This window comes from Triplophysa rosa, linkage group LG16, assembly GCF_024868665.1.
Source record: "Triplophysa rosa linkage group LG16, Trosa_1v2, whole genome shotgun sequence".
Lineage (NCBI taxonomy): Eukaryota > Metazoa > Chordata > Actinopteri > Cypriniformes > Nemacheilidae > Triplophysa > Triplophysa rosa.
In genome coordinates, this window is record NC_079905.1 from 16,357,599 (window position 1) to 16,385,468 (window position 27,870).

The window sequence follows — 27,870 nt, forward strand, 5'->3', positions numbered from 1 at the left end:
CACTTAGCAAAATACTTGTACAAAAGGTCCTACAAAAAAGTATTTTTGTTGGACCACGGATGGGACTGTAATATCACAGAAATAGTAGCAGCACTGCATTCGTACATAATTACCATATTTATATAGTGTAGTTCATTTATATTTACTACATTTAAAGGGTGCTACCATTTAAATTGTTCATCTTTTGAGCTTGTAGTTTATAAAACAACTCTACTGTAGTTAACGTCAATACTATCGTATAAAATCCAAAAGCCACATTGCAACATCTTAATAATATTTAAAACAATATTTTGACAGTCTCTTGTGAACAACTGCGTTAAAAGATCCAACAGCATGTGTAAGACGATCCAGGCTCCCTTTCTCTACTTCTGTTGTTATATTGCGCCGCCTTGTGGTGGTAAAAACTGAGATTTAGAGGCAAGTTTAGGCTATTATAGAAATGCTGTGTGCTTTACCTTTATTCTTCCTTTTGTAAAACTGCTAGTGATCAGTGTACAATTCTTCAATGGTCATTAAAAACATCTGAAGAAAGTCTGGTTAAAGGATCAAGGCTGTTGTAATGAGTAAATTAAGGACCAGGGATATATAGCTGTGTAATAAACATTAACTTACTATGCATGAAATCTTAACAATCCACAATTTAAAATAGATCAAAATAAATACACTACCCATCCAAAGTTTAGGGTCACTTATTCTTTATATTTTCTAAAATTAAAGAGTTCACCCAAAAATGAAAATTCTGTTATTTACTCAACTCACCCTCAAGTTGTTCTGCTAAACACAAAAGAAGATATTTGGAACAATATTAGCAATTTTCAGTTCTGGGACATCACTGACCACCATAGGAACACTTAAAATGGTAGTCAAAGGTGCCCCAGAACTGTTTGCTAAAATCTTAAACATATCTCTGTTTTTAACAGAACAAAAAAAAAACTATTTTTTTCTAGTGAATGATGTCCCAGAAAATAAAATTGCTAACATTCTTCCATAGCCTATATCGTTCCTTTTTTTCAAAGAAATGTATACAGGTTTGGATCAACTTGATGAACAAATGGAGACAGAATTGAATTTGTGTGTGAACTGTCCCTGTAATAGTAAACTCATCAAAACCACACAATAAATGTTATTGCAGAAATTTTTGGAATTATATTTTGACAAAGCATACAAAATAAATTGTTATACACTGCAAAAGGCACGTTAATGTTTGTACCTGCACTCAACCCCCCCCCCCAAAAAAAGGGTTTCATGCCAGTTATTTACGTCTTTTTTATGTCGGTCAGTAGAAAATATCAGTTTACATTTCCAAACATTTCTTTTTGCCAATACTTGTAATAATCCAGTGCGATTTTTGCATGACAACAGCTACAATCATAAATGACACTGGAATTTTTACAAATAATGACAAAAAGTTTGGAAATGTTAACTGATATTTGCTACTGACACACTACAGAAAAATACGTAAATAAATAAAAATGCGAAATATATAAATAACTGGCTCAAAACCATTTTTTGGGGCATGAAAATCCTAACGTGCCAAAGACTTTTGAACAGTACTGTATACAGTATATCACCTTTATTGTAGTCAACCTCTGGCTAGCATTTGCAGAAATGTTCTCCTGGCATTTCATCAGCCAACTTCTAAAAGTCTTACATTGGGATGCTTTTTAAATAATATTGAAGGAGTGCCCACCGGTTCATCTTCAATTTCAATAACATACTTTTGAAATAAAACTTTTGTTTTATAATGAAAAACGCGTTGGCACAATTATTTTTCTCCACATAGCTAATTTCAAACATTCAGACATGCCTTCGGATCAGTCAAGTGACCCTAAACGTTTGAGCAGTAGCGTATACAATAAATATAAAATTAGCAATATATCAGCAATAAATACTGTTTTCCTTATGGAAGGTATGCGTCAAATAAAATATGGGGGAAATACTGTGTACTAGCATTGTAAACAGACAACATCAGTTTTGTTGTCCAGTGATGTTAAACAGGATGTGCAGGTATACAACATGCAACAAAAATATATGGGTGGAGAAATATAGAACTTACTGTGACTTATTTTAAGTCACCATGTTGCCTCTGTATAAACGATCAATTCAACCGGCAAGAAATGAAGTTTAACCAATATTAGTATCTACAGTACTGGCACAAGCATCACCTGTGTTAGCATCAGTTTGCCTAAACAACCCAAAGAATCTGTTATTTATAAATCACACGCTCATGTTATAAACTGAATGCCACTTTATATATGACAACTGTTAAAAGCTCTCTCTCTAAAAAAAACAAGACATCGAAGAACAGGTTTCCTTTCCGTTACTGTCAGAAAAAAAACTGCTTTGAAGATAAGCTGAGGCTCTTGGAGGAAATGAAAAAATAAATTATTGAAAGATTTTCAAAAGAACTCTGGGAAAATCCCAGATGTGATGTTCCCAGATGCAAATTTAGACTCAACTTATCATTCATCATCACATCTCTCTCACACACACACACACTGAGAGTGACAGGCTGTGAGGGTAAAAGCTTTCAGTCCTGTTTCTTGCTGTGTTCTGTTCTGTGATGGTTTAGTTCTTTGGGGCTGAAGTCACCACAGAAGCCATTAGTTGAAGGCCGAGACTCTGAAGGTGAGTGTCTTGGTGTTGAGTCATGGAGACAGTGATACTGCTCCACAAAATCTGGGCATTTCTTCATAAACCCGCAAAAATCACCTGCCACAAAATAAGACAATTAACATTAGTACGCTCTAATGCAAACCTCTTATAACTATCATCATTAAAAGGCGGAGATCTGAAACTGTTCAGCTGCAAGCAATTTCACGATCATTTGCGATTTATAGATTTCACATCTGATAGAGAGGCGTACACGCGTTTTCTGCGCGTACGTTCGTTTATGAATCACACGTACACACTTTGAGAAATGATCGTACAATCACATTTAGGATGGTTTCTACGCAACATTCTATAAATGAGACCCCTGTGTTTAAAGAGTGCTTCCACTTGACCCCATGTATTTTCTTAATCTTAATAAATGTGACTGGTCTTACATCAGAATCTATATGTCACAAGCAAAAACGTAAATAAGACATTTTGAAATGTTTAAATATACAAAATGTCTGGTGGGTAATGCAACATTGCAAAGTTGACTGGGACTTTAATATCAGTCTGCATACTTTTTTAAAGGTTGAGGGTCATAAAAGGTCCTTGGGTTTAAAAAACATTTGAGAAACACTGCCCTAGCAAGCAACACTGAGATCACAATGTAACAAGAAAAAAGTTGTTTTTCGTAGGGCTGTGACGATAACCGCATCACCGCAGTAATGAGATGCCGACATTTTTTATATTGTAGCGCACAGAAATGGATACCTAATGTTGATTTGGTGCACTGAGTGTTTTTTTCCATGCGCCGCTAGAAGTAACGTTAGAGAGCTTACGGTAGTTTGGATCCCCGGAAAAAAAGGATGAGCAGTTTTAGTTCAGACGGGCGTTGATGTGTTTTACATTGCTCTTAGTTCCGAGTAACCTAAAAGTGAGTCAACTTTTGTCTGTCGTTCTTCAGACTCTTCAGTATTTTATTTATTTGCTGGTTAAAGTTACAGGAGTGCATATGGTGTGTGATATGAACTATAAACACAATAATTAATTGTTAATCATAAATTACTCTCTTTCGTCCTATATGTTCAAGGGCTTCTGGGGAAAAAAACTGCTTCCCGCGCAAGAGGGACAGTCCATTAAACATATGGGGGATTTATTTTGTGTGCGTGTCTGATTATTTTTAATGAAATGCTAGGTTTCAGTACTTGTGATGTCTACAGATAATGTTCAATAAAATACACACAAACACCGGCATAAAAGACAAAAGCATAACGTAAACAGTTAGTTGCAAGTGCTTATAGCGATGCTTCTGTTTTGTGGGGCTAGTATTTACAGTTGACAACATTATTCAAAAAATGGCCACGAATCTAGTGTCTAAGCATAATGTTGTCGCCTATTTGGGCACATTTTGGTTTTGACCAGGGGCAGCCGGTAAATTGCCACTCCATCGAGTGTGTATTCAGTGCTGCTGGCAACATTGTCACTCCGTTAAGAGTAGGGATGGGCATTTTTCAATCATTTCATATTCAAATATTTGAGCTCATAATAAACAATATTCGTTTATTTAAATTAAGTTAATAAAGACGTATTTTTTTAAGTTTTTATTTAGTCACAATTTCACATCAAGCCTATAATTATCTTTAAATAACGCATTAATATTATATTCTGTATATAGGTTTATTAATGTTGAAAAATTTGCAACGTTGGAAAAAAAAGAAATCGAAAAATACATAAAAATGGCATTTAAACATGCGCGGAATGGTACAATACAAAAACAAAACATAACAAAACAAACAAAATGTGTACTGAGAGTCTGTGCTATATATTGTTTTCTTTGTCGTTCATAGTCAGTGTCTGTCTTGTTTAGCTTTGCATTGCATTTGCATCAATAAATTAGGTATTTATTTCAACTAAGGTAACTAAGGAATCACAGCGCGTTTTAAAACAAAGAAAAATTTATTTACAGTCTGTAACCTGAAGGCGACGACCCTTTTGAACTTCTTTGAAGGAAAATTCAGGCTCTTTAGGTATGGAAAAAGGTGCCAGTGTTATGCTAAGGCCAAATTCATTAACATTAGTTGCAGTGAAATGTACATTTTCATGTTTCAAGTTGTCGAAATTAGCATTACTTAATATATTTTAACGAACGAATGAATTAAAGAACAACCGCTCCGAAGTCATGGTAATAAATAGATTATTGTTAATCATTTAATATTACGTTGGTATTTTATACCTAATGCAAGTAATGTTAACAAATTCTGTGACTCACCAGTTTTGAAACATTTTAATATGGTGATGTGAGCCGAGCATAAAACGCAATCCGAGCATCCGGTGTGTAAACTTAAAATATTTAAACTAGCTTGCGATCTGAGTGAACAAAGATTAAGCAACACATACAAATGATGTTTTATATTTTCTGTATATTATAAATTCATTACAGATGAAGTGAAGTTTTGAATTTATTTTTTATAAATGGTAGATTTGTGGAGGTGTGTTGTTGGGTGCGATTAACCGCCAAACCGCATGATTTGTTGTGTCTTCACCGCGGTAAGAAAAAAACCTTACCGTCACAGCCCTAGTTTTTCGCTTTAATTTTAATAAAGGGGTTTAAACGAATATTATCATTTGTTTTAGATGTAATGCAATGTGTATACACGATTAAAGGTTCAAAAACGCTGTATTTTCCACATACCGTGCATGTTTGTATCTCCTCTTTGCCCCGCCTCTCTGAAACGCGCAGATTTTTAACAAAGCTCATGGCTCTGAAAAGCGAGGTGTGCTATGATTGGCCAGTTAACCAGTGCGTAGTGATTGGTCGAATACTGCAAGCGTGTGACGGAAACTCTTACCATATTTGGAACATCAGGTTCCAAAGCAATTGTACTGACAGGTACGCCCACCTTACTTGTGTATACATTTGGGCAGTCTTAGTCAAATCATACCACGAACTGATGTAGATTTGTGGGGGTGTGGTTACACGAGGCATTTCAGGCAGGTCTGGGTGAGCATTCGCTTTTAGATAGAATGCATCTTTTGTTCCGACACTTTCAGATTTTGCAATTTTACGTGTCTAATACATGCATTGGCAACTTATAACACACCAAAAACATGTACAGTATTTGCGCCATATGACCCCTTTAACATGCAGAATACGAAAATCAAAATTGTTTTACCATGGACTGTACTCGCAAAAAACTATTTTCACACATTTATACATTTCGGTATTATTACTCGTACGCAGAGATTACAAGGTATTGGCATAACACTGAGCTTAAAACAACAGTTTAACATAACAGCTACTAAAAATGAGTTGTCCAAAACTTCAGAAGTGTACATTTGATCGTTTTTGTCTTTTATGACTAATACTGTCCTTACAAACTTTTTTTGTCCTTTTCTGACAGTGTACAAATTTTCACATATTTTCAAAATTATTTTCCAATTGTCAGTTTTGGTTTATTTGCAATATACCGATATATCCTAATTAACGATATTATCTTAAAATGTACTTAAGCTAACGATATTAGCTGAAAATTTACCTGAGCTAAATATACAATAAAACATTGATGCTACATGAAAATAAATACTGCCACAATATTTAGCACCACAGAATTGTACAAGAACTATAAAAATGACAGGCAAAACAACAATTTGTTACACGGTGTAATATTACAAACACACGTGTTTCCACATTCCTACCATATGTGATCTTTCCTTTGTCTTGACAATCAATGGCCCTAAAGAGGTCAACAACAGCGAACTCTTCGACCCCCAGAACCGTTTTTAAAATTGTGGCCAACTCATCTTCTACAACAGCTCCATCTTCTTGCGCTTCAAACATCTGGAGAACAGAAAAAAACTATTCTTTCAGTGTTCATAATGAAAGAATTTCAAAACATTTACAATCATATTGTGCCATCATTAAAGACTCAAACCAACATCCTTGATTGAAACTCCATCAAAACATATACATCTCCATGATCTAATAACAGCATGTGGTTTGTGTTTCTTTTTAGGTTCGTTTGCCATAGATGAGGAGCCCATAATGAGAGTTTACAGAAACAAGGCTCACCATGAAGGCCAGTTTAATGGTGTCCAGATATCTGAAAGGTCTGCAGACCACGGACAGAGCGGTGACATACTCTTTCACGTCCATCACCCCATTCTGGAAACACACAATCTGTTTAAAACCACAATCTGACGCAGTATGCAAACTCACAATCGATCATCATCAGAGAAGATTGTGCTTTCAAACGGCATGCTTTACTCCTCTATTTGGTCATGACCTAATAAACATATTTGGTTAAAAACGAGCTTAACCTCTTCAAAAAGTGAGAAGATGTCCTGGACCGCCTCTGTCATGGGATGGTTGAGGTACCGGGCAAAGGCCTGCACGTCCAATCTTTTTCCGCTCATCTGACGGGCCCTGATGGCTTCATCATGAAGGACTTCGTCTGTGACCCTTTTCTTCAGTCTGTGATACAAAGTCCAAGTAAAACAAATACAGCAAATGTCATTGAACAACTCTTACACGCAATGTGTAGGTTCCCTTGCAAATTACAGTTGTACAGTACATCACAATTCCAAAGATATTTGACCATACTGATAGATCAGACATCAATATTTGGTGTCCATAAAACTTTTTAAAGCATCGTTTTTCATCTATAGGTAAGTGAACTGTCACTATAACAGTACATATATAAAATAAAATAACTATTTATGTTCTATTAAGAGTCCCCTCTTCTCTATTTGTTGGGTATTGCTTCTGGTTTGAACACTTAAGGAATCTGTGAATTAAAATGTGTGTCCATTTTTGTCACATCCATAACAATCATCTGTCCCTCATGTTAAATAGAAAATGCGTATAGAGTGATATTTTCCTGATGTCTGGACTCTGTCTAAGGGGTTTAGTAAAATATAAACAGATTATTCAATATTGTGGTAATAAAATATAAATTCTCAGAGAATGTATTTAAGTTTTCACTGAAAATGTCAAATCCACAGAGGTGTAAAGAGTATTTTTACTCAAGTACATTTTTCAAGTATCTTTATCAGAGTGTTTTCACTTTGGGAAACTTTTACTTCACTATTATAAAGCATAAAATATTAAAGTCAAATGGTTCTTTACAGGGGGAGCGTGGCCCACAAGGGGGCACCAGCTGACTTCCAGGGGGTCTCAAAATGACCAATCATTAAGACAAAATGAGCAATGAAATGCATTAAAAAAACATGATGTCTTAATATGTGGCCAATTTTACTTTGAAAAAATGTTTTTTTTCCAGTTAATGTCAAACTCACCCCGGCGAATCTTCGTAAATTCGTAACATGATTTGACTAAGACCGCCCAAATCTACACGTAGTTAAGGTGGGCGTGACTGTAAATCTCATTGTATCGCCTGTCAGTACAATTGCTTTGGAACCTGATGTTCCGAATATGGAAAGAGGCGTAACATTTCCGTGAAATGCTTGCAGTATTTGACCAATCACTACGCACTGGTTAACTGGCCAATCATAGCACACCTCGCTTTTCAGAGCGATGAGCTTTGTAAAAAATCTGCACGTTTCAGAGAGGTGGGGCAAAGAGGAGATACAAACAATAATATTTGTTTTAGCCGTGCAATATGACCCCTTTAAAGTAAAACCCTGAATTTCATCATTCCAGTCCCCGTTGATTGTGTTTCCAAATCACACTCACTAGAGGGCACTATGTTCACTGCCAATAAACATCATCATACTGCTGTAGCATCACTATACAATCATTCCTCAGATTGTAATCTTCCTCTCATTGCTATCCCTGTGCTGCGTTTCATCAGTCAACCCGGTGTTTCTCATACTACCGAGCGTAATGACAGCAAACACTTCAGATTTACTAGATCAATACTGTGATGTAGAGCTGAGCCTTGGGAATGAGGATGCTTGGGGATGAATATGCTGATGGATTCAATGACTGGATGACGATTCACCTCATGACCAAACACTGTACCTCAAGTCTCTCATCACTGTTAACACAATAACATAACTAATAATAAAATGATTCAGTGTATAAACTCTGTAGTTTAAAAGAATTGCTGAATCATATCTGATGCTGGTTCTAAAGACACATACTTTCCCAGACAGCCTGCTGATTGGTCTACTCACCCTAAACAGCGCACCAGTCTGGCAAACTCCAGCAAGCAGGTGTGTCGGGGCAAACGCAGAGGGCCCTTGGCCATTGCAAGCTGGCAATCTTCAAAAGAGTAGTCGATGATGGGCACCCCCAGTGCCCTACGAAACACACAACACATGAATGGATGTTTATTAGGGATGCACCGATACCATTTTTTAAAGATCGAGTACAGATACTTTTTTTCTGGTACTCACCGATACCGATGCTGTACATGCTCATTCTTTTCATGTTCACACTTTTCAGTTGGCCAAGATTTCTAAAAATCCTTTCTTTGTATTGGTCTTAAGTAATATTCTAATTTTCTGAGATACTGAATTTGGGATTTTCATTAGTTGTCAGTTATAATCATCAAATTAAATGAAATAAACATTTGAAATATATCAGTCTGTGTGTAATGAATGAATATAATATACAAGTTTCACTTTTTGAATGGAATTAGTGAAATAAATCAACTTTTTGATGATATTCTAATTATATGACCAGCACCTGTACATATTTAAACAGTATCTGAATATTTCGTTAGCTGTTAGCGGTTAAGCGCTAATTTCTTGTTAGGAAATAATACATTTGCCAGATTCCGTGTCATTCCGTGTTGTACAGCAAATTCTGTTTTTATGCCTGGATTCCTCTATTCCGTCCGCGTTTTCCGCATTGCGGAAATCATAGGGCTCTATGTATGTCACGTGAGGTATCGGTCTTTGGTATCTGTGTGTCATTACGAGTACATGAGCTTGGTATCGGGCCGATACCGGTATCGGTGCATCCCTAATGTTTATTGCTGATAACAAAGTATTATTTTTTAGGTAAATCAACAGTAATGCATTCCTGATGACATTCTTGTAAGGAGAGACCGGTTTGACTGAAAGTAAGGTGTGTTTTTGTTGCTTGCCTATACATGAGTTAACCGAATGTAGTAATTCTGCAAAGTCATGTCAGCAAATTGAAATGAAATAATATGATGATGATGAAGTGAATAAATACTACACACTGTTCAAATATCTGTAAAAACAGGGCATGTGCCGTCTTAAAGGGATAGTTCACCCAAAAATGAAAATTCTGTCATGATCAAGTTGATCCAAACCTGTATAAATTACTTTGTTCCGGCGAACACGGAGGAATATATTTGGAAGAATGTTTGCAATTTTCAGTTCTGGGACGTCATTCACTACCTTAGTAGGAAACATTCAAATGGTACTTAAGGGTGCACCAGAACGGTTTGCTTTCCGAAATTCTTCAAAATATCTCATTTTGTGTTCACCAGAAAAACAAAAATTTCTACTATGGTAGTGAATGATGTCCCAGAAATGAAAATTGCGAACATTCTTTCAAATATATTTCTCTGTTCAACAAAACATAGAAATGTACAACGATTTGGAACAACTTAAGGGTAAGTAAATGACATTTTTGGGTGGGGAAGGAATTTTCCATACTAATTTTTAGAGCTGCAGTGCATTTTATTGTTAACAGAAATTTACTTGCCGAAAATTACCAGCACATTTCTCTTTTTTGAAGGGCAGGTGTCCTGTCACTTTAAAAATAAGATGACTCACTTGGCCATGATCCGCCTCACATTACTGGCAAACAACGCAGGATCTTTCTTCTCTTCCTCTGATGGGGTGTATGTGGGGAGATACTAGACAGACAACATTTCATTTACTAATTCATAGCATAATATCATTCAAATATCAGTATTTCACAAAGCGCTCACCTCTATTTCTATGGAATTGTGTAACTGGCATAACGTCAGCCACAAAATCTCAAATCTGAAAGGAAAACATTGGGATTTTAGTTTCACGCGCATACGAATTTCCCCCTTTTTTCGTGTCAGTCAGAACGACTTTTTTTCGTGTCACCCAGCACGACTTTCAATCTAACGTATTTTATATGCGATATCTTTCACGCGATCTGATGATCCCATTTCCTACTATCTCATTGGTATGTTTTCTTATGATTTGACTTTTCCCCTGTGACGTTAGGTTTAGGGGCGGGGTTAGGGGAGCCATTTGTCGTTGTTTTGCCACCTTGTGAAACTCGCGTTTTTAGCTAAATTTGCCTTTGAGGCTGTGATTTTAGGGTTTGGGGTGAAGTAAGGTGATGGTTAGCCACATCCTAAAATGTGTACTACTAAATATACAGTCATGGCCAAAATTGTTGGCACCCTGAAATTTTTCCAGAAAATCAAGTATTTCTCACAGAAAAGTATTGCATTAACACATGTTTTGCTATACACATGTTTATTCCCTTTGTGTGTATTGGAACAAAACAAAAAAAAGGAGGGAAAAAAGCAAATTTTACATAATGTCACACAAAACTCCAAAAATGGCCTGGACAAAATTATTGGCACCCTTAACTTAATATTTGGTTGCACACCCTTTGGAAAAAATAACTGAAATCAATCGCTTCCTATAACCATCAATAAACTTCTTACACCTCTCACCCGGAATTTTGGACCACTCTTCCTTTGCAAACTGCTCCAGGTCTCTCATATTGGAAGGGCGCCTTTTCCCAACAGCAATTTTAAGATCTCTCGACAGGTGTTCAATGGGATTTAGATCTGGACTCATTGCTGGCCACTTCAGAACTCTCCAGCGCTTTGTTGCCATCCATTTCTGGGTGCTTTTTGAAGTATGTTTGGGGTCATTGTCCTGCTGGAAGACCAACGATCTCGGACGCAAACCCAGCTTTCTGACACTGGGCCCTACATTGCGACCCAATATTCTTTGGTAATCCCCAGATTTCATGATGCCTTGCACACAGTCAAGGCACCCAGTGCCAGAGGCAGCAAAACAACCCCAAAACATCTTTGAACCTCCACCATATTTGACTGTAGGTACTGTGTTCTTTTCTTTGTAGGCCTCATTCCGTTTTCGGTAAACAGTAGAATGATGTGCTTTACCAAAAAGCTCCATTTTGGTCTCATCTGTCCGCAAGACGTTTTCCCAGAAGTTTACTCAAGTACATTTTGGCAAACTGTAATCTTGCTTTTTTATGTCTCTGTGTCAGCAGTGGGGTCCCCCTGGGTCTCCTGCCATAGCGTTTCATTTCATTTCATTTAAATGTCGACGGATAGTTCGCGCTGACACTGATGCACCCTGAGCCTGCAGGACAGCTTGAATTTCTTTGGAACTTGTTTGGGGCTGCTTATCCACCATCCGGACTATCCTGCTTTGCAACCTTTCATCAATTTTTCTCTTCCGTCCACGTCCAGGGAGATTATCTACAGTGCCATGGGTTGCAAACTTCTTGATAACGTTGCGCACTGTGGACAAAGGAACATCTAGATCTCTGGAGATGGACTTGTAACCTTGAGATTGTTGATATTTTTCCACAATTTTGGTTCTCAAGTCCTCAGACAGTTCTCTTCTCCTCTTTCTGTTGTCCATGCTTAGTCTTTGCATTGTGTGTCTGTGTGTGCCACACTAAGTCAACTTCTCTCCTTTTTATCTGCTTTCAGGTGTGATTTTTATATTGCCCACACCTGTTACTTGCCCCAGGTGAGTTTAAAGGAGCATCACATGCTTGAAACAATCTTATTTATCCACACTTTTGAAAGGGTGCCAATAATTTTGTCCAGGCCATTTTTGGAGTTTTGTGTGACATTATGTCAAATTTGCTTTTTTCCTCCTTTTTTTTGTTTTGTTCCAATACACACAAAGGGAATAAACATGTGTATAGCAAAACATGTGTTAATGCAATACTTTTCTGTGAGAAATACTTGATTTTCTGGAAAAATTTCAGGGGTGCCAACAATTTTGGCCATGACTGTATAAATGTAAATACACAGGCAGTCTGTGTATTGAAAGTTGTGCTGAGTGACGCGAAAAGAAAGTCGTGCTGAGTGACATTAAAAAAAGGTAGTGCTCGCTGAATTAATAGATTCCAAATATCGTGTCTATGCCACGAACTGCCTCGAGACTGGGTTGGTGATCCATACATACACACAAACATGACAAGTAGTCCACACCCAGAGGACTGACACCATGTTGTGGTGAGCTATCTTAGGAAAGGCAAGGCAAGTTTATTTATATAGCACATTTCATACACAATGGTAATTCAAAGTGCTTTACATAAAAATAATTAAAATAATCATCTAAAAATAATCACAACAATAAAACAAGGAATTTAAAAACCTTTAAAATTATTTAAAAAAATTAAAACAGTTAAGAATAATGATCATACATGAAATATAGTGCAGTCAGTTCGGACAAGGCACAGTGCACATTCAGTAAATGCAAAGCTAAAATGATGAGTTTTGAGTCTGCATTTAAATGTTGATAATGTTTTAGCACATCTGATCTCTTCTGGAAGCTGATTCCAGCTATACGGGAAGCATAAAATCTAAAAGAAAGCTTAGAAGAGGTTGGGTAAATTATTATGATTTACTCCAAATTATTTATTTTATATTCAAGTTTGCTGTAATGCAGTAATTTGACAAGTGCTTTACTTCAAATATCACCACACAAACATACTTAAATCGTCCCATGACGCAATCTATAAGGTCTTATTTCATTCTTTGGGGTGAAATCTGACCCATCCTGAGATTCACTGACTGTTTACATTTCAAATTGATCATATCCATGTCATCATAACAATGTGAAAATGTGTGCACAATGTGAAAATAACAATGAATGAGAACTCGAGTGAACTCACGCTCCAGGGCCCTGCCACGTCCATGAGATGGTATCCTATCGAGGAAGTGAGAAAAGAAAGGCGATGAATAGGTTTGGCATCCCAAACAAACGTCTGGGACATGGGTATTATACTACATTTACATTTATGCATTTTGGCAGACGATTTTATCCAAAGCGACTTACATTGCATTGTTTTATACACTTGTTTCGGACTATGTGCAATCCCCGGGCCTGACCTTGATCTTGTGATAGTACGACCTTGAAGTGCCCTGTTCTTATATTCCAATAGGAATACACGCTATGAAAGGAGCTCGGACGTGTGCCGAGTTTTCCAGGGAGTCTAAACATAACCTGCATGTATTATTTACTAGAGAAACCCACAATGACGTCCAAGACAGAGTGGAGACAGAAAGTGGACAAAGAAACCGATCCATCGCACAAATAGTGAAATGTTTGTTCTGCTGCATACGCAAGTCAATGAGCTGTGAAAAGGCTGCTGGATTCAATAGAGCAACATAATCTCTTTCTGACAGGAAGTGGGAGTGGCTTAACATTGACACTGTAAGGGCACACCCTGTTTGGGTGGACGGTTATTCTTACCATCTCGTTGGGATAACGCAAAACCACAGGCTGTACGGGAACTCCAGGGATGAACGCACCTGCAGGAGAGGAGAGAGAAATGGGCGGGAATGAGACCGAGTGGCAGGGCTTGTATTGTGACAGCTATAGGGGCTGGGTGTGGCTTTACACTCCCATTTACTGTAATGAAACATGCCTCTTGTGTGGGTGTGAACACCAGTTTCCAAAATCATTAACCTCTTCGTGGATTGGATAATAACTTCATAAGTTTATTCATTAATTATGACTTTTTTTACATTTAGACATGACGAGTGTATTGTATTTATGAGTATTGTATGTATGAGTATTGTAGTTGAATTTTTAGCCATTATCTGCTTTTGCTATGTTATTATTTATTTTTGTGCTTTATTTATTTTTGTCGTTTTATAGACGTTTTCAGCGAACATGCCTGGCGTGAAGTTAACTTCCGGTCTGTGCTTAGCTTAGCTAGCAGCTAATGATATAACTATATTTTAATCAATTTATATTCATATTAATTTAAATAAAATTTTGTATTGTATAATATTTGTATTAAATAAACAATTTGTTGAATTTTATTTGTATGTTCATTTTATACATTAAACAATTTGTCGACCCAAAATAATACTGGCTAGACATACTTTTAACTTGCTAGCTAATGTCATTTACTTGCTAGCTAATGTCATTTATTTGTTATTTTGCTTGTTATCGGAAATAATCTACAGACTCTTGTTCATGCGTTTGTGGCCCAAACTTAAGTCTTTTACGCGCGCAAATTCGTTATTTTAAATGTAGACACTCAGCAACCACGCTCAATTAGGGAGTGATGTGCTCATTTTTCTAGGGAGTGATGTGCTCATTTTTCAAGGCGCGTCGGAGCCACATCGAGATGAAATATTTCAACTTTTCAGAATGCCGCATAAGCACCGCAGGTCACGTGACATCAACCAACCAACCAACCAACCAATATAGACAAGCTCAGTAAGATGGAGACACAGATGATCACATCATAAATAGATCTAGTAGCACAGTTACTGCAAGGTATTTTCCTATAATCCATCCTTTGTTTATACCTCCTCAAAGGCTAGCATGGCCCATGGTTGCTTAGCAATGACAGACGCCAGGAGAGCGCAAACTCCTATGCGCTTTGGAGAAAAAGGAGAAAGCAGTGCGGCTTTAGACGCGAATTGTGAATCGCCCCTTATGTTGTTGCTTTTTTAAACCTATAGATGTACTTCGTTTTTATTAGGTTTTTATTTTTCAATTAATTCACTTAATTTTTTAGTGTCAGTTTATTGCAATACGGCAATATTTTTAATTTTTGTTTGGTTTTTCAAATAATATGAATTCCTATATTTTAATTTACTTCAATCGATGGAGCGATTTTAAATCATTACATTGCTATTAATAACCATGTCCCAAACCAGTTATTAACATATTGTCCAGATGCACTTCGAATACCTGTAATGAGCTGAACATCCACTAAAAGTCATAATTCAAACAGATATGAAAATTCTGTCATTGCAAACAAACCTTCTTGTCACTCTAAACATGTATTTTCTTGCAAGCACAATTTTTCTATTTAATCCATACAATGAAAGTGAATGGTGACTACAACGGACCACCCTTAGGAAGAATAAAGTGAATTGAAACTTTATTATTTTGGTTCACATTTCTGGGAAGGTGAGCAGCAATGCCATTTGCCAGCTTGCAAAATGCCCTTCAGCTTGCCACTCTTAATTACCTGCTGTTAACAGGAGGAGAAATCAGATATTCTGTTCGGGCAACAATGTTTCTATTCATATTATAGTTCATTGCATGCATAATTTTACAAACATTTCTGTGACTAAAAAATGTAACATTAAATACTTTTGTATTGCGTAATGATCTGTCAATTTAATTAAACAGTTGGACATTTTGGGAGGGATCCAATTAAAATTTGTGGGGGCAATGACCCCCCCCAGCCCCCCAGACCACACTTCTTTTGTATAACATTATCAAAACAACTCCAAAACTGAAACTGCAAAACACATTTAAAAACAACAGGTGTGAACCAAAGTGAAACTCATGCAAATCTACAAACCACCTTTTTTCAATTTGCATCTTTGCCTTTGAGAAACAGCAGCCTTGCCTGACCAATCGGTTCCTTGACAATATCTTCTTTGACAGGAAGTCAGCCAGAAACAAAGGTGCTTCATAGCTTTCCACTCATCAATATACCAATAAAACCTATTAAACATTATGGTCAATGTAAATTTGACAATTTATAGGTTTGCTTCCAACATGGTCTGCATATAAATGCAGAATAAACACTACTGAACAAAAGGTCAGAAAGTGCCACACAACTCTCGGCACACATTCAAACTCCATCACCGGGCCGTTGTGGCTTTTGTTTTGGAGAGTTATCTGGCTCCATGGTGTTGTTTGGTACATCGAGAGCCCCAGAATTAAAGGTTGTGGAGAGAAAAGCGAGTTAGCCAGACCAGAAAAATGAAGCGAGAGAAGGGGCGGGGATTAAGGGAACAGAGCCAATGCAGTATTGACAGAGGAGGGGGGATTTAAGGATGAATACCATCTACTCCACAGTATACACAGGAAGAGGAAGTCGATCCCCAAATCTCTCAGCTCTGTGAAGCACGATGAGCCACAGATTAGAGAGAACAAATAACCGAGCAAATATTTGGCCAAATATTTTGAGGGACCATCTCGAACAAACTCTAATCTCATGCAAATACTCGGATACGTTCGGCATGAGCATGAAAGTGTTTTTTTAGAAAGCAGATATCAGATGTGATAGAATGAGCACGTTTATACATACCAGGCTTAAACGCGATGAGACAGGATCTATTGGTGCATGTGCCCTCTGGGAATATCATGATCTGAAAAACAATGCACGGACAGAAAAGTACTGCCTCGGCTTATTCCTTCACACATGCTTACACAAATATAGTGATCAGAATATTTGAATACACGAAATATATCAAAGTATGGATGTCTCTGCATCAGAAACGTTCAAACCGAGTCTTAATGCTTGATGTCTCCTTTAGAAATAAAATCACTTGAGTTAGTCGACTTGGCAAATAACCATCTGGAACCCAAGGTCTTTTTTAGCGAATGTTTAGTAAATCTTTTCCCCTCCAGATGCACTGGCAAAGTAACCAGAGGTGAAATTCATCACAAACAGAAAAGGTCCATTAAAGGGCTACTTCACCCAAAAACTTTAATTCTGTCATCATTTACTCACCTCATGTCATTTCATACCTGTATAAATGAAGTTGTTCTGATGACCACGTAGAAAGAAATTTGAAAGAACGTTAGCAATTTTCACTTCTGGGACATCATTGACAACCAAAGTAGGACTTTTTTGTATTGTTCTGTTGAATGCAAAATGAGATATTTTGGGAAAGAAAAACAGTTCTGGGACACCTTTGACTACCATTTATTTGTTCCTACTATGGTAGTGGATGTAGCACAACTGAAAATTACTAACATTCTTCCAAATATCTTTCTACGTGTTCATCAGAACAAAGTCATTTATACGGGTATGAAATGACATGAGGGTGAGTAAATGCGGACAGAATTTTAGTTTTTTGGGTGAGCTATCACTTTAACATCTGATAAAGAGTGTGTTTGTTCTACCTGAGGCCACTCGCCAGCCGAACACGCCCTGCGTCTGATCTCCTCAACGGTCTTTTTCCTAGAGTCCTGATCCGAGCGGGACACAAACATCGGCCGGATGAACTTAATAAGGGCTGAAAGAATGAGAGAAAAGATTTACATGAGAGGAAAAAAAGAGACAACCTGCAAAATGCTGAGAGAGATTTTTACTATCCAAACATTCAAAGTGATTTTCTCTAACAAACAAAAAGCAAGATGATAGTTATCTTATTCAAACTACAATCAAATGTGAATCTAAACAAATCCTAATGCCAGTTAAGCTGCACCCAGTGAATGGTAAGAAGCACATCGCAAATTTTCATACCAGGGTTGATGCTGTATGCCGTTCTCATAAACAATAGGACAGCGTTTATACAGCAACCCATAGAACATCTGGCCACCCAAGCCACATTTAAATCTTATGGATTTGTGTATATTACATACAGCACTATCAGTAGTATATATACAAGTGTCCAAATACTTGTACGACACAACTATGCCACAGGAGGCAGTCACGCATGAAAGTCACAAAGTAAAGAGACTATGGAAATCTTTGGCATGCAAAACCACACAGAAGCAATAAACAGACCATCAAAGCCAGAGATGGGAACATTCACGCACCCATTATCCTCTAAACCAGTTTAACCTGGCACGTGACAGAATACCAACAATAGAAAAAACATGACATTCAAACAACGTATGGATGAAATGGTCATTTCAAGACTTACTGCCCCAGACTGGAATGTCTTTGCTCTCTGCCTTCATCACTATAGATGCCATCATCATGGTAACCGGGATGGCGTCAAAGTAGGATGAGTGGGGGGCCATGGTGAGGAAGGGCGCTTCGCTGGGCAGAGCTGGCCGTCCCTTCACACGGATCCAATGGAACCCCCCGGAAAACCACATGGCCCTCATAATGGCCTTTAAGACCAAATCCACTAACCTAGAGAGAGAAAAAAGGAGACATGACTACTTCAATTAGCAATACATGCACATTTGAAAATAAATACAGTATACAGTCAAGTAGGTAATACAACGAAGAACCTCCATAACAGATCTAGGCAGGTGGTGCTGGGGAAGGAGTGGAGCTATAGGAAAAAATCCCAAGCGGGACTTGAGTCACGACAGAACAGAAGTGAATAGATTGCATTACTAGGATGGAAAGATTGGCCACATTTCTAGATTTACAAGAACCAATCAGCTGCACACCGAGTTTCATGATTGAACCATGGATTAATAGCAAAGTTGCCATCTATGTAGGGCGTTTGAACTCTGAAAACCTCACAGTTTCATTTCAGCCGAGCGAACAAAGCCTTAGTCAAAAGATTTTCAGCTCGCTTTCCACACCAATTTAAACTGCTATAAATAAGAGCAGTGTATTGTGCGTGTGACGTATGTGTGACACACCCACACAGTGATTGTATCACACCACACCATTCAGATCTTCACACGTGTTTTAACAACCATTGTCTCTATTCCACGATCTCTTGATAGCTTCCACAAAAGCTTTTCTATTTTATTCAGTTGCTTTATACCGTGTGCACTGGTGTTTTTGCGAGGTGTAGTCAGGCATTTACTTGGGTGTCATCCTGGTCCAACAGTTCGATGCCCTACCTACTATTGCCGCATGTTAGAGAGATTGTGTATGCATGAGTGTGTTTAATGCATTTTTATAGACCGTTTTCTGTATTAAACAAAAATAGTTCATATATAAAAATATAAGTTTCCTTCAACTCCATGCACTCATTTCATGTGCTCCTTGAAATGCATTCTGGGATTATTTTACCTGCGAATACTATGCAATGCTTACATTTTGATTTAAATGTGTTATCTTGTTGCACTTGCCATCATAACCACGATACTCACCATCTCCACCAGGAGAGAGGCTCTACCGCATCCTCAGAACGGCCGACGGTGGCCACAAACGCGAAGGGCCAGGCCAACAACATCATGAACGCGGCAAACAGCAGACGCACAGGAAAGAGTGTCACGGTCATCACAGCTATCTGTAAGAGACAGAGTTAAACAGAGTTTAAAATGCAAACTATTTTAACGTTGATCAGCTTCTGAGGAAAGAATGTGAGGTATGAGCGTCATTTGCAACAGATAGCCTACAGGATGAGCTCTTGGAGAGACATAGAAATATGCAGTGAGACCACATAGCATTTTGCAATGTTGTGTTATGCTCAGAAAGAGAAGGATCTAGGGGAGCATTCGTATGTGGATGACACCCAGCTCTAGTAATGCTAGACTGGCCATGGAGTTTCAAACTGAGGTTTAGCTGTTCCAAGCAGAATTATTTCAGAGAAGAAAGGTTGAAGTAATAAATATACTAAGAGGCGTAGTTTTTGAAAAGCTCTTAAACTAAGATATCAAGATTCGCATCTACAATCAGATTAGACCTAAAACATCTCAGATTTGATCTAACATTACAAAGAAAGGTAAACTTACTCAAGTAAAAGCAATCCTTGAAGATTTTAAAGGTCAAGCATTTGAAATTTAGCGGCATCTTGCGGCGAGGTTGCGAATTGCAACCAACGGCTCACTCCACCCTTCCTATGGTGGCTCACACAGGAATAATATCTCATCACGTTTTCACTTCTTTGCCAAAGGAGAGAACGTATTTACGAAATGCACTCTGTAGAACATAGGGCTGCATGGTAAATCGTTAATTAACCGCACACGATTAGGTGATTTACTACGAATGTTTCTGCGCAGTTTTTCAGTGAAGTGTACAGGTAAATGCCGCTGCATCTGAAAGCCAGAGGGCGCTCTTGCGCAGAAACTCCAAATAAACGCACCAGAAGAAGTTCCATGCGTAGTTCCAAAAAATGCTTTTGGGTATCTTTCTATTGCTGTTTTTCAAGCCTTCTCGGGTATTTTCATGATAATAAAGTATATTTATAATGATGATGTTTGACGGGTGTTGCTTTTTTAAATGCACCTTATAACTCCTGAAACTCATAGTGATTTCAGATGGGGCAGCACTTACTACTGATCAAAGAGCCGTGCTTCATGAACAAGCTGCGTATAAACACATAATCGTCGCAATTTCATAGTCACAATCAACGGGTCAATTTACGTGATATTTACACTGCGTTCCAAATTATTATGCAAATTGGATTTAAGTGTCGTAAACATTTAATTTTATATTGTTCAATTAAACTTATGGATGGTATTGTGTCTCAGTGCTCTTTGGATCACTGAAATCAATCTCAGACACCTGTGATAAGTAGTTTGCCAGGTGAGCCCAATTAAAGGAAAACTACTTAAGAAGGACGTTCCACATTATTAAGCAGGCCACAGGTTTCAAGCAATATGGGAAAGAAAAAGGATCTGTCTGCTGCCGAAAAGCGTCAAATAGTGCAATGTCTTGGACAAGGTATGAAAACATTAGATATTTCACGAAAACTTAAGCGAGATCATCGTACTGTGAAGAGATTTGTGGCTGATTCAGAGCACAGAAGGGTTCGTGCAGATAAAGGCAGAATGAGGAAGGTTTCTTCCAGACAAATTCATCGGATTAAGAGAGCAGCTGCAAAAATGCCATTGCAAAGCAGCAAACAGGTATTTGAAGCTGCTGGTGCCTCGGGAGTCCCGAAAACCTCAAGGTGTAGGATCCTCCAGATGCTTGCAGTTGTGCATAAACCTACTATTCGGCCACCCCTAACCAATGCTCACAAGCAGAAACGGTTGCAGTGGGCCCACACATACATGAAGACTAATTTTCAAACAGTCTTGTTTACTGATGAGTGCCGTGCAACCCTGGATGGTCCAGATGGATGGAGTAGTGGATGGTTGGTGGATGGCCACCATGTCCCAACAAGGCTGCGACGTCAGCAAGGAGGTGGCGGAGTCATGTTTTGGGCTGGAATCATGGGGAGACAGCTGGTGGGCCCCTTTAGGGTCCCTGAAGGTGTGAAAATGAACTCTGCAAGGTATGTAGAGTTTCTGACTGAGCACTTTCTTCCATGGTACAAAAAGAAGAACCATGCCTTCCGTAGCAAAATCATCTTCATGCATGACAATGCACCATCTCATGCTGCAAAGAATACCTCTGTGTCATTGGCTGCTATGGGCATAAAAGGAGAGAAACTCATGGTGTGGCCACCATCCTCCCCTGACCTCAACCCTATTGAGAACCTTTGGAGCATCCTCAAGCGAAAGATCTATGATGGTGGGAGGCAGTTAGCATCAAAACAGCAGCTCTGGGAGGCTATTCTGACATCCTGCAAAGAAATTCAATCAGAAACTATCCAAAAACTCACAAGTTCAATGGATGCAAGAATTGTGAAGGTGATATCAAAGAAGGGGTCCTATGTTAACATGTAACTTGCCCTGTTAGGATGTTTTTGATTGAAATAGCTTTTGATTTCAGTAAATATGACCTCCTAATGCTGCAAATTCAACAAATGACCATTTTCAGTTTTTTACAACCTATGAAATGTTTTCAAACTCTGTTGTGCATAATAATTTGGAACAGTGCATTTTGAGTTTTTCATTTTTTAAATAAATACTGTTGTCAGTGGGAGGTTTGTTCAATAAAATTCCAAATGTACCCTAACTGTTGATTACTTGAAAATTATACTGACTGTCATTTGCATCGACAAATTAGGAAAACCAGAGAAAGATATCATTTGCATAATAATTTGGAACGCAGTGTAGTGGGAAAAAAAAAAAAGAAAAAAAAAAAATCGAAATTATTCATGCAGCCCTATTAGAGCAGTTTGTCCGTTTAGGGCTACTGTAGAAACTACATAGCAAATTCCATGTAAGGGGACCCACATCTATGTAGATAGAAATAGCTCATTCTAAGGTAATAAAAACATAACGCTTCATTATGTTAGGTGTTTGTACACCTATGAAGATATAGTTATGTATATTGCATTTCTGTCAATAGATCCTCCAAAAAATAACACATTGTACCTCAACAAAAAACATAAAATGTGTTTAAATTGTAACCCGTTACAAATAAATGTAAAGTAAAAATGCTGTCAAGAAAGAATTTATATTTACATAAGAACATTGGATAAACTAAATCCCTGTCTTCAACAAAACAAAATGAAATTTGATTATGCTCTAAAAGTCTCTAGACCATAACAAGATACGTATGGTGACTATAGTAAGAATTAGCCCAAAGGACATGGACATCACATATCAGCCATGCAGCTCAGGAAAACAAGCTCACATTAAAGGAAAATATAGAGGAAACAGGAAAGAGGTAAATGTCAAAGAGGGATGTCAATTGATATTATCGACATCTTTCTCTTGTTTATCCCATGAGAAGGACATTCTCATGCCACCTGATACGCACTCAACGTGATATTAAAGATTAAACCACTAAAGCATCTTGTAGTCTTTCAATAGTTCCGGTCCAGGCCTGGGTGCTGACGGGTCAATAACTGTGCTTTTTTATATCGTAAAACATGTTAGGCAAATATTTGCATTTGCAACATTTTACAGTTTTCCCTCAAAACACACGGTCAATTCAAATGCTATGCCAAAAAATATTTACTTTACTTGGTATGATATTTTCTTTTTTGTCTTAGTACGCAAGTATTATTCTATTTTTGCAGCTAAATTAAAAAATTGTATACATTGCTGACTGTAGGTAAATGCTAATGGCGATCTGTAGTTACAATGTCAAACGAACCGAAGACAAAAGAGAAAACATGCGCGCACACACATTCCGATCCTGAAGGGTTAATGAATATTTAATCTGCCTGAGAGTGTGTGCTTCCATTTCCAAGAAAAATCCTCATGACGTAGAAACACGGCCACCAGTATTCCAAGAGCCGGTTTTTCCACCTTGCTCATTTTCTAGAGGCTGGAGAAAGGTTATTCCACATAGGCTACGTGTCATTCCCTCGCAAAGATCTCGCCTGACTGGATTGATTTTCGTTTTGTTAAATGTATTAGCTATTGGCTATTAAGCGAGGTTGTCGCAGTGAGATCAGAGATAGAACGGAGCATCTCTCTGAGATGCTGATTTAATGTAGATGGCCTCACCACATTAGGAGTAGATGAACTATGGGTGGGGGCGGAGAGGTCCGTTTAGTGTTTATTTATTAATCTGGCGCAGCTGTCAACACCTGCGGCCTGCTCTGACAGAGAGATCAAACTGATCTAGAGCCTAAACTGATGAGTCCCTTGGGAAAGGGAGGAAGAGAGAGAGCAACAAAGAAAAGTCGAGAGAGCAGGCGGAGCTAAAGATGTAGAAGCTACAAAACATACAAAAGCATTGATTCCCACAAACTACACCTTGTGCTTTTGAATGCAGTACATGCTAAAATCATTTGCTAAGAGACAAAATTATTACCCAGAGTATTAAATTATGTAGCGAGAGCCACACCCCTGATCCATGCTATGGGGTCCCATTAGCAACCTCCCCCATCCTCTTCATCTCCATTCTCCATCTGCTGTCGGGCTGAGGGGGAGGATCTAATCTCTGCAGCTGGTTTGGGAGTCCATCTGCATACTAACTCATCTTCAAGCACTGTAAAGTAGTAAGTACTGCACTCAAAAGGACTAGCATCATCTACCTGTTTGAATCGCTGTAAAACCTGATCCTGACCTCAAGAAAACGCCTGGAATGCAAAAATCCTTTGTGACACGGTCTGCCTACAAAAAGACAAGAACTGAAGATATAAGTTGAAAAGTGGAAGAGTACTAGTTTCAAGTTGGCAAAAAAAGTTGTAAAAAAAACTCCATATCAGGAGAAACAAAACATTAGAAAACAACATTTTTACATTATATGATTGATGCTTCACCCCACAAAACTCTAGTCAAACAAGAACCCAGATCTCGGGTTCCTCCATCCTGATCATTTGAGCTTAAATTATATTTGACTCTTGACTGACTTAAAAAAAATCAAGTTTTACTCATTTCAACTTTATTTTATAAGTTCAAGGTAATTTGTTCTTTCTTAAAAGTTCAAAAGCTGCCTTAAATTTTTAAGTAAAAATAGGTGAATTTTTATATTTGTTTATGTACAGTTATGACAAAAGATCACTTATTACCTACCACCAAAACACTATAGTGTTTTTGTACTATTTCAGTGACAAAAATGTGACAAAAAACAAACAAAAATACGAAGAACTGTTACCAGTGATGCTATAGAAATTGCACACACTCATATAGACCACTTCAGAGAATGTAAACAATGCTGGTCCAACGCTGGTCCAGAACAACTTCCTGTTGCAGTGTTTAGAAACTGCAAAAACGTTTGAACAGAATACAACCAAGGGAATGTTTCTATCCCAATTAAAATGTTAAACGCGTATCTTTAAGATTGAATAAAACGTGTACGATTTAAAAAAGGAAACCGGAAGTGCTTCTGGACCAGTGTTTACATGTTCCGAAGTGGTCTATAATCAATATGTGGAAAAAAATTGCAGAAAAGGAAATTAGACCCATGTTTTAAAAAATACATGTATTATAAATGCTAAAAACATTTTAAGAGAAGCAAAGCAGCTGATGGGTCTTAACACTTTGCAAGACACAGAATAATTCATGTATGTTCCACATCATCCATATTCATGTCAACATACAGGTCATGAAGACTAAGCATGCTGAGGATCAAGGGTTAGCATTAATCACTATGCTTATTATTTTACTGACTGAGAATGGCAGAAACAGAGAATGGCAGAAAGAAATGAAGATCAGTTTTGGCCATCTGATGGATACCATGATTGCCATGCCATCATAATCATGCATGTTTTCATGGCAAATGATTCAAGTAATATGGAATTTTGCCAGTATACAACAAATAAAAATGATTCTTACTAAAAGCATGAAAAAACTCTTTAAAGCTAATGTTATGATCATGAAGAGCTAGAATGGAACAAGCTAAAATGCATCTACAAGCTATAATGCGTCTAGAAAGAGCAATGTGCTAAGCTCATGTTACAGTTACAGAGAATTATAGGCAACAAAAACATGTTAAAAAGCACTAAAATTGACTCGGCACACTTGTCATGACATGTATGTGAAGCAATGGCATCAACAAAGTTAGCAAAAGTGCTTTTCTGTGGATGATAATTTAATTGCATGGTCTAAAAGCGATTTCTCAGATTGTTTCTTAGATGCGAACAAGGCCGATGACGTTTGATTGCTAAGAGTTCTCCATTAAGTACAGAGGTCCGAAAAAGACTACCATCTAGTGAACACTTATACGAGGAGCCCATTTCTGCTATAAATGAAACAGCTTTTTCATGGTGCTTAGAACATAAGGTTCAAAAGAAACACAAAAGCTGTAGGCCTGGGTCGAATTGAAATAACTTGCATAACACCACAATGTTCCATTCATCATTCTGTTCAATGTATGTGGAAAACTGTGATTCGACAAGGCTTTTTAGGAACATTCAAGCAGCTGTTGCGTCAGAACGTTACATGAAGAACAGTAGCTAATGGAACAAACCTATCGTAGTCAACAAGGAGTTTGTCAGGTTTAAGAAAACTGACCCAAATGTCCTCCAGGCCAAATTACGTCTCTGCTTCTCATTTGCCACAAACAAAAAGACTTATGATCTCATGTGGTGTGAGGTAGAGCTCCATTTTTTTGAATATCTGAATTGGGTTTGTGTCAGCTGAGTCAAGTTGTAAAATATTTGCGTACACCCAATATTCTGCCAAAGTATCTATACCTAAAGCTAAACATAGAGCAGTTCAATCATTGTGTCAATGTGGATATACAGCTCATACATCTAATGGCATCCCTGTGGGATTTATGATGGGCTTTTACAGCGACAGTAAAATATAGTCTGTGTGGTTAACATTATTTAAAGAGATTTTGTTTTTCAACATAAATTACACAGTAAACCTCACACATTAAATCTTAAACCGCTGTAAAAAATGTTGTACTAGGTCAGCAAGGATGTTACGTGTCATTTATCAAGCTCAGACTCAGTGGAGAGGAGTATTGGTATATTGGTCAAGTTCTACAAGTCCATTCATTTAAGAACTGAAAGGAAAAAGTGAAATCTATTAAAACATAAGATAAAATCAACAGGCTTATTTTTTTACAGATAGTTAGAATACAGATAGACTTTTATTAATATGGGTTAGTATGAACGGCGCTGTGTGCAGAACAAGTACCCTTCCAGGTGTGTGACCACAATTTGACAGCTCGTTTATACTGCATTGAACAAAAAGTGCCTAACAAAAACACAGATACACCATTAACCCCATTACTGTGTGGATACACACTGCACATCATCATGTGACCACATATGCATAAAACGCTTTGAGAGGACGTAACATCAGCTTTCTTCATTTCATTAAAATGACCGTGCCCTCCGTTATCAAATACAATTCCCTCGTAACAAATTACATTTGAAGGGTGAATCTACAGTATACTGTACTCTCTATTCTGTTCTCTTATGAGCTATCTAACGTTACACTTTACTCCAGCAAGCCAAACTAATTTAAAACAAGAACCCCCCTAGCAAAGAAAATCACTAGATTACTGTGTCATTCAAAACAGGATGGTTTCATTCAGGTAATTTAATAGTAATAGCATTAAGCCATACGACATTTAACCTGCAGAGCTTTTGCACCTGTGTGAATATTTGAACCATTTTGACATTTGAAAGTCTCAGGCAAGAAAGTCTTGCATATTTTAGGCAGATGACGCACGACGCGTCACACTTAGCAGTCCGTAGCCTAAACATTCAAACGTAACAATATTAAGCGTGCTTTGACGTTAAATGACATTAAGAACTACGGCAAAATGTTCCGTTTTATCCAACGAGGGTACTAGTGACATGGAAACGTTGTACAAACGGAAACTTCAACTACATCAAGGTTTGCAGTGTGGAGAAAAGCGAAGATTACTTTACCTTCAGTTTCTGCATGGGTGTGAATCTCAGCTCGTGCACGAAAGGATTTTGAAAGTTTGCACGAGCTTCCGAGTGCTCTCCGTGTACCGCCGTGTGTAGTTTTCTGTTAGGAAACCTCATTCTGACAGAGACAGATATTTGTGAAAGGAAAAGTCCCCAACAAATACTTTGGCGCTGTGCGTTTTTATATACTAAAAAATTCAGACTGCCTAGTTTCACACCGGCTAAAGGTTGATTTTGAACCACTCGTGCTTGCTTTTGCTTGGACGCCGTTCCGTCCTTTTAATTTACCGAGAGATCAGCATCACTCCGTGTTGCTATTGTGCGCATGCGTGATAAAGGCAGGTTCTGACATCACTTCGGGAGTGTTTAAAAACTAAGCACTCTT

The 27,870-nt window shown here is 37.8% G+C and overlaps 1 protein-coding gene across 1 annotated transcript; it reads right to left on the bottom strand.

The window, feature by feature from the left end:
• Positions 1-73: 73 nt before the first annotated feature.
• Positions 74-27,788, bottom strand: lpcat1 (lysophosphatidylcholine acyltransferase 1). The gene is made up of 14 exons (XM_057355281.1): positions 27,483-27,788; positions 19,510-19,649; positions 18,372-18,586; positions 17,626-17,738; positions 16,805-16,865; positions 13,990-14,048; positions 13,409-13,443; positions 10,467-10,521; positions 10,309-10,391; positions 8,731-8,856; positions 6,913-7,066; positions 6,665-6,757; positions 6,292-6,433; positions 74-2,712 (listed from the first exon to the last, which is right to left on the bottom strand). Exons 1-14 carry the CDS (start codon positions 27,600-27,602, stop codon positions 2,531-2,533), a joined length of 1,578 nt encoding a protein of 525 aa, XP_057211264.1. The 5' UTR covers positions 27,603-27,788; the 3' UTR covers positions 74-2,530.
• Positions 27,789-27,870: the final 82 nt, after the last annotated feature.